The 12500-nt window shown below is 45.1% G+C and overlaps 1 protein-coding gene across 1 annotated transcript in view; it reads left to right on the top strand.

The window, feature by feature from the left end:
• The first annotated feature begins 880 nt into the window (after positions 1 to 880).
• The window catches only part of LOC117734113 (peptidase inhibitor 16-like), a 20084-nt gene continuing 8464 nt past the window's right edge, over positions 881 to 12500 (top strand). The window contains exon 1 of the mRNA XM_034538216.1: positions 881 to 1144. Within this exon, the coding sequence (XP_034394107.1) occupies positions 881 to 1144 (264 nt within the window). The remainder of the gene's footprint in view (positions 1145 to 12500) is intronic.

Genomic DNA, 12500 nt, shown 5'->3' with positions numbered 1-12500 from the left:
TGTGTGTGAGGTTACGGAGCAAACGGTGACCCACAGGCTCACATTTCACTGTACATTCCTCACCGTGTGTGTGTGTGTTATGATGTGATGCACTTGGCTGGAGGAAGCAGAGGTGGTGAACACATGAAATTGAATCCTGTGGGTCACCGTTTGCTCCGTAACCTCACACACACTCACACACTCACACACACACAGACACACACACACACACTCACAGACACACACACACACACTCACACACTCACACACACACAGACACACACACACTCACACTCACACACACACAGACACTCACACACACTCACACTCACACACACACACACAGTACAACAGGTTATACATGTATATATAATATATAATGTAGCTTCACTTTGAATACTTTTTACGACTTTCGTTTCAGACTTGTTGAAGCGAACATACAAACATGTTGTTGTTGTTGTTGTTGTTGTTGTATTGAGATGAAACTCGGAGCCAAAAGAATCCGTTGGATGTGGATCCAATAACAGAAACTCCAGTCAGAGAAAGGAAATGAAAGAAAGACACGGAGAGTATGGAGAGTATGGAGAGGGGGGGGGGGGTGCGTACCAGTCAGTGCAGTGTGTGAACAGTGTGTGTGTGTGTGTGTGTGTGTGTGTGTGTGTGTGTGTGCAGGGGAGGATCCTCTCTCTCTTAAAGCCGCCCTCAGAATCAGAGACATCATCAGAACCGAGTGTGAGAGGCACTGAGGAACACACACTCTGCTACTGACGTCTTCAAGTGGCCTGTTGTCCACACACACACACACACACACACACACACACACACACACACACACACACTGTAAGCTGCATTCTGGACTCGACCACCTCAGGATACATCCTTCAGGACTCCGTTTCCCATCATGCAACAGCGGAGCCTCTCGGAGCTCCAAGGGTCCCCTAGCCGCTGGACTACCCCCCGGAGCACCCGTCTGAGGAGAGGGTCCGGGCGCCGGTGGCCCTGCCTGCCAAGTGGGGCCCCTCTCTGGGCATGGCTCCTGCTGGGGACCCTGGCGGTTCCTGGAGCCTGGAGCTTCCTGAGCGAGGAGCAGGAGGAGCTGCTGGTAGAGCTCCACAACCACTACAGAGGGCAGGTTTCACCCAGCGCCTCCGCCATGCTGCCTCTGGTAAGACCCCGGCCTCCATGTCCTCATGTCTCTGCATTGAGGACATGGGATGTTGATGACGCCCTTTAGGGGACGGCTTCCTCTATACAGCTGGACGGAAAAGGAGAATCTCTCCTTTCACTCTGCAAAATATATTTAATCTTCAACTCGTGTGTTTTTGTAAACTTGTTTCTCACAAGAATGTTTCCACAAATTAATCGACCAGTTAAATCTGTTATGGTCTCGTTTTAGTCAGGCGGCAACCTCTCTCCTGACCACCAGGGGGCGACTCCTCTGGTTGTATAGAAGTCTATGTTTCATGTGTTAAAGCTGCATTCTCTCTCCTGACCACCAGGGGGCGACTCCTCTGGTTGTATAGAAGTCTATGCTTCATGTGTTAAAGCTGCATTCTCTCTCCTGACCACCAGGGGGCGACTCCTCTGGTTGTATAGAAGTCTATGCTTCATGTGTTAAAGCTGCATTCTCTCTCCTGACCACCAGGGGGCGACTTCTCTGGTTGTATAGAAGTCTATGCTTCATGTGTTAAAGCTGCATTCTCTCTCCTGACCACCAGGGGGCGACTCCTCTGGTTGTATAGAAGTCTATGCTTCATGTGTTAAAGCTGCATTCTCTCTCCTGACCACCAGGGGGCGACTCCTCTGGTTGTATAGAAGTCTATGCTTCATGTGTTAAAGCTGCATTCTCTCTACTGACCACCAGGGGGCGACTCCTCTGGTTGTATAGAAGTCTATGCTTCATGTGTTAAAGCTGCATTCTCTCTACTGACCACCATGGGGCGACTCCTCTGGTTGTATAGAAGTCTATGCTTCATGTCTTAAAGCTGCATTCTCTCTCCTGAGAACAAACAAACAACAAACAACAAACAGCTTGTAAAGAAAAACAAAAAAAACTAAGAGTGAAGTCTAGGAGTTTTAACCCTGTAGCACAACGACTAACCCAGCACCACAAAGGCTAAGTAACATTAGCACAAAAGCTTAGTAACGTTAGCACAAAGGCTAAGTAACATTAGCACAAAAGCTAAGTAACATTAGCACAAAAGCTAAGTAACGTTAGCACAAAGAATAATTAACATTAGCACAAAGGCTAAGTAACATTAGCACAAAAGCTAATTAATGTTAGCACAAAGAATAAGTAACGTTAGCACAAAGGCTAAGTAATGTTAGCACAAAGGCTAAGTAATGTTAGCACAAAGAATAAGTAACGTTACCACAAAGGCTAAGTAACATTAACACAAAGGCTAAGTAATGTTAGCATAAAGAATAAGTAACGTTAGCACAACGGCTAAGTAACGTTAACACAAAGGCTAAGTAACGTTAACACAAAGGCTAAGTAATGTTAGCACAAAGAATAAGTAACGTTAGCACAAAGGCTAAGGAACGTTAACACAAAGGCTAAGTAATGTTAGCACAAAGAATAAGTAACGTTAGCACAAAGGCTAAGTAACAATAACACAAAGGCTAAGTAATGTTAGCACAAAGAATAAGTACCGTTAACACAAAGGCTAAGTAATGTTAGCACAAAGAATAAGTAACGTTAACACAAAGGCTAAGTAACATTAACACAAAGGCTAAGTAATGTTAGCACAAAGAATAAGTAACGTTAGTACAAAGGCTAAGTAACATTAACACAAAGGCTAAGTAATGTTAGCACAAAGAATAAGTAACGTTAGCACAAAGAATAAGTAACGTTAGCACAAAGGCTAAGTAATGTTAGCACAAAAAATAAGTAATGTTAGCACAAAGGCTAAGTAACATTTACACAAAGGCTAAGTAATGTTAGCACAAAGAATAAGTAACGTTAGCACAAAGGCTAAGTAACGTTAACACAAAGGCTAAGTAATGTTAACACAAAGGCTAAGTAATGTTAGCACAAAGAATAAGTAACGTTAGCACAAAGAATAAGTAACGTTAGCACAAAGGCTAAGTAATGTTAGCACAAGGAATAAGTAACGTTAACACAAAGGCTAAGTAACGTTAACACAAAGGCTAAGTAATGTTAACACAAAGGCTAAGTAATGTTAGCACAAAGGCTAAGTAACATTTACACAAAGGCTAAGTAATGTTAGCACAAAGAATAAGTAACGTTAGCACAAAGGCTAAGTAACGTTAACACAAAGGCTAAGTAATGTTAACACAAAGGCTAAGTAATGTTAGCACAAAGAATAAGTAACGTTAGCACAAAGAATAAGTAACGTTAGCACAAAGGCTAAGTAATGTTAGCACAAGGAATAAGTAACGTTAACACAAAGGCTAAGTAACGTTAACACAAAGGCTAAGTAATGTTAACACAAAGGCTAAGTAATGTTAGCACAAAAAATAAGTAACGTTAGCACAAAGAATAAGTAATGTTAGCACAAAGGCTAAGTAATGTTAGCACAAGGAATAAGTAACGTTAACACAAAGGCTAAGTAACGTTAACACAAAGGCTAAGTAACGTTAACACAAAGGCTAAGTAATGTTAACACAAAGGCTAAGTAATGTTAGCACAAAGAATAAGTAACGTTAGCACAAAGAATAAGTAATGTTAGCACAAAGGCTAAGTAATGTTAGCACAAAGAATAAGTAACGTTAGCACAAAGGCTAAGTAATGTTAGCACAAAGAATAAGTAACGTTAACACAAAGTTTCGTTAAAAATGATGAATCATGACATGTTATGCTCCTACATTGTAATACACAAGTTGTTTTTTAATAATTAAAAGTATCTTTATTGATTTTTCTTTGAGTGCCAACCACGTTCCAAAATACAATATTTTCTGTACTAATATGCTAAGTATAATAACCAAAATAACTCAACAAAGAGAAATGAAGATGTTTCTACAAACATGTAATGGATATGTAATCACCTCCTTTTAATTGAAACATGTTTGGGAGACGTCGTGCAGAATGCAGTCTAAGTGTCTCCAGCTGTGAGTTGCTGCGTTCCTGTCGGGCTCTGAAGACGCCGGCAGCGTATTTAAAGAGCTTTGACTGAAAGAGACGAGGTCTGGATCAGATATGCTGGAGGAAAGAAAGAGGGAGGAGGAGGTGAAAGAAAAAGGAAAGGAGGAGAAGGAAGGAGGCAAGGAAAGCCCACTGACTAGTTTATGGATTCCCTTTATATTCTTCTGCTGTTTTGTTTTCCAGAACTCAAACTCACATCAATCTGTTTGTGGCTTGTTCTAATTATCTTTGTTGTAACCCACTTTAACAACTGGCTCTACTTGATCTTCCATTTCTCTCCAGCTGCCTTTCTTGTCCTGAATATAAAGAAACAAACTTTTTAAAATGTAATATTTGTTTTAACACTCTGGTTCATGTGTTAAAGCTGCATTCTCTCTCCTGACCACCAGGGGGCGACTCCTCTGGTTGTATAGAAGTCTATGCTTCATGTGTTAAAGCTGCATTCTCTCTCCTGACCACCAGGGGGCGACTCCTCTGGTTGTATAGAAGTCTATGCTTCATGTGTTAAAGCTGCATTCTCTCTCCTGACCACCAGGGGGCGACTCCTCTGGTTGTATAGAAGTCTATGCTTCATGTGTTAAAGCTGCATTCTTTCTCCTGACCACCAGGGGGCGACTCCTCCGGTTGTATAGAAGTCTATGCTTCATGTCTTAAAGCTGCATTCTCTCTCCTGACCACCAGGGGGCGACTCCTCCGGTTGTATAGAAGTCTATGCTTCATGTGTTAAAGCTGCATTCTCTCTCCTGACCACCAGGGGCGACTCCTCTGGTTGTATAGAAGTCTATGCTTCATGTGTTAAAGCTGCATTCTCTATCCTGACCACCAGGGGGCGACTCCTCTGGTTGTATAGAAGTCTATGCTTCATGTGTTAAAGCTGCATTCTCTCTACTGAACACCAGGGGTCGACTCCTCTGGTTGTATAGAAGTCTATGCTTCATGTGTTAAAGCTGCATTCTCTCTACTGAACACCAGGGGTCGACTCCTCTGGTTGTATAGAAGTCTATGCTTCATGTGTTAAAGCTGCATTCTCTCTCCTGACCACCAGGGGGCGACTCCTCTGGTTGTATAGAAGTCTATGAAGTGTTTTAGTGTCTCGACTCATGAACTTCATAATTCGGTATCTTCCAACTGGAGAACCATGAAGCTCCAGAAGTGAATTGCATTCTGGGTCCAGGAACAGAAGGGTGTTTCCCTCCAGTTGATAACTCAAGTTTCGAGGAGTAAAATCCTTCTGGATGACAAAGAGGGAGTCGACTCTGTTGAGCAAGAGGAGGAAGACTGTTGGGAAAGAGACGAAGAGCTGAAATAAAAATTAGGTAGTGAATGAGTGAGCACCCAGAGGAATGTGTGTGTGTGTGTGTGTGTGTGTGGACTAGAAGAGGTCTCGGCCTGTCTCTGACCGGTATGGAAGCCCCACTGGAAGATTTCCACATGTATTTCTTTCTGCTTTTCAGCTGGAGAGAAAGAGGGATAGAACGAGAGAAGGAAAGGAGAGAAGGATAAGTCTCTTAAATCCCTCCAGTTGATCCAGAATGCTGCAGCTCGTGTACTCACAAAAACTAAGAAAAGAGATCACATGACTCCTGTATTAGCTGCTCTGCACTGGCTCCCTGTAAAATCAAGAATCACATTTAAAATTCTTCTCCTCACCTACAAAGCCTTGATTGGTGATGCACCATCATATCTTAAGGAGCTTGTAGTACCATGTTGCCCCACTAGAGAGCTGCTCACTAAATGCGGGGCTACTTGTGGTTCCTAGAGTCCTAAAAAGTAGGATGGGAGCCAGAGCCTTCAGTTATCAAGCTCCTCTTTTATGGAACCAGATTCCACTTTCAGTCCTGGAGGCAGACACAGTCACCTCATTTAAGAATAGACTTAAGACTTTCCTCTTTAATAGTCCTTATAGTTAGGGCTGAATCAGGTTTGCCCTGGTCCAGCCCCTTGATATGCTGCTATAGGCTTATAGGCTGCTGGGGGATGTTTTAGGATACACTGAGCACCTATCTCCTCTTCTCTCTCTCCTTATGGATGAATTTACATCTCTCCATTGCACCTTATTAACTCTGCTTCCTCCCCGGAGTCGTTGTGACTTCACGTCTCATAGGGTTCATTGGACCTGGAGGTGTCTGATGCTGGTGAGCCGGCCTCCCATTGGCCCTGCTGATGCCCCGCCCCCTCCTCTCTACCTCCTTCTGTTTCATGGATTGGAGTTCCATTCATACATTGTCATATTCATGTAATGTGTTTATGTAACTCTGTAACTCTGTTCATCTGGTCACATGACATCTATTCATCTGTCCATCTGGGGAGAGGGATCCTCCTATGTTGCTCTCCTGAAGGTTTCTTCCCTTTTTTCCCTGTCAAAGGTTATTTTTGGGGAGTTTTTCCTGATTCGATGTGAGGTCAAAGGTCAGGGATGTCGTATGTGTACAGATTGTAAAGCCCTCTGAGGGGAGTTTGTAATTTGTGATATTGGGCTATACAAAATAAACTGAATTGAATTGAATTGAAGGAGTCAAGGAAACCGACAGTTAGGAGCAAAGAGAGGAAGTGGAGCGAGGGGTTCAAAGAAGTGGACTGGGACCAGCAGACCTGACCAGCTCAGAGATAAACCAGTCAGACTCACAGACTGTTAATAAGAAGAGGACGTCGTCATGGAGACGTCTCTCATTGGTTTGACGACGTTCTGAAGCCTCGCATTTGGTGATTTGGCCGTCGACCATATGTGGACTGAGTGAGGTAGAGACGCCGTATACGTCTCTAGTGTCGACCTGTCAATCACCTTGTAGCCCCGCCCTAAAGCATCTCCTGCTTTATGGTCTGTTTGACTCTAAATGAACATCACGCTGTATTGAAGAAGACTTGAAACTAGAGATTGAGACCAAAAACTAATGTTTACAATGTTTACTGAGGGAATACATCAAGAGAAGTAGAGTCATTTATATAGACTTCTATACAACCAGAGGAGTCGCCCCCTGGTGGTCAGGAGAGAGAATGCAGCTTTAACACATGAAGCATAGACTTCTATACAACCAGAGGAGTCGCCCCCTGGTGGTCAGGAGAGAGAATGCAGCTTTAACACATGAAGCATAGACTTCTATACAACCAGAGGAGTCACCCCCTGGTGGTCAGGAGAGAGAATGCAGCTTTAACACATGAAGCATAGACTTCTATACAACCAGAGGAGTCGCCCCCTGGTGGTCAGGAGAGAGAATGCAGCTTTAACACATGAAGCATAGACTTCTATACAACCAGAGGCGTCGCCCCCTGGTGGTCAGGAGAGAGAATGCAGCTTCAACACATGAAGCATAGACTTCTATACAACCAGAGGAGTCACCCCCTGGTGGTCAGGAGAGAGAATGCAGCTTTAACACATGAAGCATAGACTTCTATACAAACTCTCTCTCAAGGGGTCTGGTATATATAATAAATATATATAAATATGTATATATATATATATATACATATATATATATTTATACGTCTATATATTCATACATCTATATATGTATATATAATTATATACATATACTTATATATGTATACATTTATAAATATATACATCTATAAATACATATAAATATTTATAAATATATATATGTATATAAATACATATAAATATGTATGTATATATATATATATATATATTTATATATATATATAAATATATAAATATACAGGTGGCGCCAGAATCCGTGCAGCCTCTTCAGGACACATTAGGACCGATCACATGTTGTCTGCATCTGAAAAGATACTTTGTTAAAAAAAACTCATCAATGCCTTTTCTGTTGAGACAATGAGGCAAAAATCTGCTGTTCACAGACCGAATATTCTAGACTAGCCAACAGTGTGTGTGTGTGTGTGTGTGTGTGTGTGTGTGTGTGCGTGTGTGTGTGTGTGTGTGTGTTTGTGTGTTAGCACACGACCATGTGCATGACCCGAGAGTCATAACAGGGACCAGATGTTGAGAGAGCCTGTAGAGAGACAGGAATGTGAAGGAGACCCCTGACTATTGTTTGTGTTGTGTGTCATCACTGGACAAATACACACACACACACACACACACAAACACACACACACACTGTCCATTCTTTCGGTATCATAGCAACAGTGAATCAAACCACAAAATGGACAAAGTCACGAGGTGGTTGTTCTATTGTTTCTGTCAACAAAACACGGCACTATTTTACACAGCGGATTAATCTACATGTTGATGATGAGGAGCGCTTATCAGGATACTTTGGAGTTAAGCATCACTGGACTTATTTAAATGACTCTTTCAAATAACAGAAAACAATCCACTGCGATTCTGTTTGTTCATTATGAATAATTTTGCTCTCCCCTCACGTCTCAACCAGAGGTTTCATCCTCTTTGACACCTTTCCTCACTGTCTGCGGCTCGTATTCATGAGTTTCTGCGTTTGTACCTTTTCACAGCAGGTGAAACACCTTTTGTTCACCAAGGCTCAGTTCCATCAAGTCTGATGGTGTTATCGAGTGACCTTGAGGCTTTAAAGTCACTCGATAACACCAACACAGTGTGAGGTTAGACCATGTCCTGGTGTGAGGGTAGACCATGTCCTGGTGTGAGGTTAGACCATGTCCTGGTGTGAGGGTAGACCATGTCCTGGTGTGAGGTTAGACCATGTCCTGGTGTGAGGTTAGACCATGTCCTGGTGTGAGGTTAGACCATGTCCTGGGTGTGAGGTTAGACCATGTCCTGGTGTGAGGGTAGACCATGTCCTGGTGTGAGGTTAGACCATGTCCTGGATGTGAGGTTAGACCATGTCCTGGGTGTGAGGTTAGACCATGTCCTGGTGTGAGGTTAGACCATGTCCTGGGTGTGAGGTTAGACCATGTCCTGGATGTGAGGTTAGACCATGTCCTGGGTGTGAGGTTAGACCATGTCCTGGTGTGAGGTTAGACCATGTCCTGGGTGTGAGGTTAGACCATGTCCTGGGTGTAAGGTTAGACCATGTCCTGGGTGTGAGGTTAGACCATGTCCTGGTGTGAGGTTAGACCATGTCCTGGGTGTGAGGTTAGACCATGTCCTGGTGTAAGGTTAGACCATGTCCTGGTGTGAGGTTAGACCATGTCCTGGTGTGAGGTTAGACCATGTCCTGGGTGTGAGGTTAGACCATGTACTGGTGTGAGGTTAGACCATGTCCTGGGTGTGAGGTTAGACCATGTCCTGGTGTGAGGTTAGACCATGTCCTGGTGTGAGGTTAGACCATGTTCTGGGTGTGAGGTTAGACCATGTCCTGGTGTGAGGTTAGACCATGTTCTGGGTGTGAGGTTAGACCATGTCCTGGTGTGAGGTTAGACCATGTACTGGGTGTGAGGTTAGACCATGTCCTGGATGTGAGGTTAGACCATGTCCTGGATGTGAGGTTAGACCATGTCCTGGATGTGAGGTTAGACCATGTCCTGGGTGTGAGGTTAGACCATGTCCTGGTGTGAGGTTAGACCATGTCCTGGATGTGAGGTTAGACCATGTCCTGGATGTGAGGGTAGACCATGTCCTGGATGTGAGGGTAGACCATGTCCTGGATGTGAGGTTAGACCATGTCCTGGTGTGAGGTTAGACCATGTCCTGGTGTAAGGTTAGACCATGTCCTGGGTGTGAGGTTAGACCATGTCCTGGGTGTAGGGTTAGACCATGTTCTGGGTGTGAGGTTAGACCATGTCCTGGTGTGAGGGTAGACCATGTCCTGGTGTGAGGTTAGACCATGTCCTGGGTGTGAGGTTAGACCATGTCCTGGTGTGAGGTTAGACCATGTCCTGGTGTGAGGTTAGACCATGTCCTGGTGTGAGGTTAGACCATGTCCTGGTGTGAGGGTAGACCATGTCCTGGTGTGAGGTTAGACCATGTCCTGGGTGTGAGGTTAGACCATGTCCTGGTGTGAGGTTAGACCATGTCCTGGGTGTGAGGTTAGACCATGTCCTGGTGTGAGGTTAGACCATGTCCTGGGTGTGAGGTTAGACCATGTCCTGGTGTGAGGTTAGACCATGTCCTGGGTGTGAGGTTAGACCATGTCCTGGTGTGAGGTTAGACCATGTCCTGGGTGTGAGGTTAGACCATGTCCTGGGTGTGAGGTTAGACCATGTCCTGGTGTAAGGTTAGACCATGTCCTGGGTGTGAGGTTAGACCATGTCCTGGTGTGAGGTTAGACCATGTCCTGGTGTGAGGTTAGACCATGTCCTGGATGTGAGGTTAGACCATGTCCTGGTGTAAGGTTAGACCATGTCCTGGGTGTGAGGTTAGACCATGTCCTGGTGTGAGGTTAGACCATGTCCTGGTGTGAGGTTAGACCATGTCCTGGATGTGAGGTTAGACCATGTCCTGGTGTGAGGTTAGACCATGTCCTGGGTGTGAGGGTAGACCAGGTCCTGGTGTGAGGGTAGACCATGTCCTGGGTGTGAGGGTAGACCAGGTCCTGGGTGTGAGGGTAGACCAGGTCCTGGTGTGAGGGTAGACCATGTCCTGGGTGTGAGGGTAGACCATGTCCTGGGTGTGAGGGTAGACCAGGTCCTGGGTGTGAGGTTAGACCATGTCCTGGGTGTGAGGGTAGACCAGGTCCTGGTGTGAGGGTAGACCAGGTCCTGGGTGTGAGGGTAGACCAGGTCCTGGGTGTGAGGTTAGACCATGTCCTGGGTGTGAGGGTAGACCAGGTCCTGGTGTGAGGGTAGACCAGGTCCTGGGTGTGAGGGTAGACCAGGTCCTGGTGTGAGGGTAGACCATGTCCTGGGTGTGAGGTTAGACCATGTCCTGGTGTGAGGGTAGACCATGTCCTGGTGTGAGGGTAGACCAGGTCCTGGTGTGAGGGTAGACCAGGTCCTGGTGTGAGGGTAGACCAGGTCCTGGTGTGAGGGTAGACCGTGTCCTGGGTGTGAGGTTAGACCATGTCCTGGGTGTGAGGGTAGACCAGGTCCTGGTGTGAGGGTAGACCAGGTCCTGGTGTGAGGGTAGACCAGGTCCTGGTGTGAGGGTAGACCAGGTCCTGGTGTGAGGGTAGACCAGGTCCTGGGTGTGAGGTTAGACCATGTCCTGGGTGTGAGGGTAGACCAGGTCCTGGTGTGAGGGTAGACCAGGTCCTGGTGTGAGGGTAGACCATGTCCTGGGTGTGAGGGTAGACCAGGTCCTGGTGTGAGGGTAGACCAGGTCCTGGTGTGAGGGTAGACCAGGTCCTGGGTATTCATACAACAAGTCCCGACCTGGTTGACGATAATGAGCCACAGCTGTGTTGGCCACGCCCCCACACGTTCGTTAGTGCAATGGCGACCAATCGGGACCGAGTGGGCTCAGAACAACAGCTGATGTTTCCTTTAATCAGTGGAGATCGAGGTTGACAAGGATCTCTACTTCCTGCCAACGCTGAATTGAGGATGAGACCGTACAGACCAGCACTCTAGTAGCTCCAGTACGGCCAGTACAATAGGACCGATAACGTGGTGATGGCCACTGAGGCTTTGTTTGCTCTACTGCGCCATCAAGTGGACAATACATGTAACACAGGCAGCGTGATTATAACACTATGACTTTGGTGTGTGTGAAGCTTTGAATTGAATAAATGAACGAATGATGTTTGTGATGCCAATACATGAATTATGAACTTATTAATATGGTTCTGTCTTTATAATACAACGACGGGGTCAAAAGGGAAAGTGGAAACAAATTGGGGAGAATGTGCTTATGTTACTATGGACAACATGTTATTCATTTTTATCTAAAATTAGCAACATGTCCAGTGCTGTGCTTATGAAAAGACCCTTTGACAGGGCACAGATGAAGCTGGGGCAGAGAGAATATTTGACATGTTATTATTACTACGTGCATCCCTTATTAAGAGCGATCAGCTCAACATGTTCCCAGACAGGAGAACTTCTCCTCTTTCTTGCTGCTTCCATCACAAAAAAAGAAGCTTGAATACTTTGCAAACAAATGCACGATAAAGTCCGCACCACGTGACCCGGACCAAACCCATCTTCTGAATCAGACACATCCAAAGATCCCTGCAGCTGACTCATGGGCCACCTTTCAACACATTCCTGAAGAGGAAGTTCAACACAGACCTGAGGCTGGGGTCAGGGTCAGAGGTCATGTGATGGATAAGTGGACGAGGACGTCATGTTGAGGGACTAATCTGTACACAGAGGAAACACAGAGGAGCGTGAAGCTTCACTGGCTGATGAGGACTTCCTGTCTGTCGGCTCAAACACGATGTGTTGTTTATGAATTTAAACATTTCTTTACTTTCCTTTTTCCTGCACATCTTTTTGCACATTTCCTCGACATGATATCATTTTTCTCGAGGCTGTTGAATTCACTTAATGTCTCAGAAATCATGAACAGACTCGTTCAGTCAGCGCCAACAATTTGTGGTTGATGTTATCGTATCGATAAAATATAATTTAA

Source organism: Cyclopterus lumpus, chromosome 7, assembly GCF_009769545.1.
Source record: "Cyclopterus lumpus isolate fCycLum1 chromosome 7, fCycLum1.pri, whole genome shotgun sequence".
Lineage (NCBI taxonomy): Eukaryota > Metazoa > Chordata > Actinopteri > Perciformes > Cyclopteridae > Cyclopterus > Cyclopterus lumpus.
This window is presented reverse-complemented; position numbering and strand designations above follow the sequence as displayed.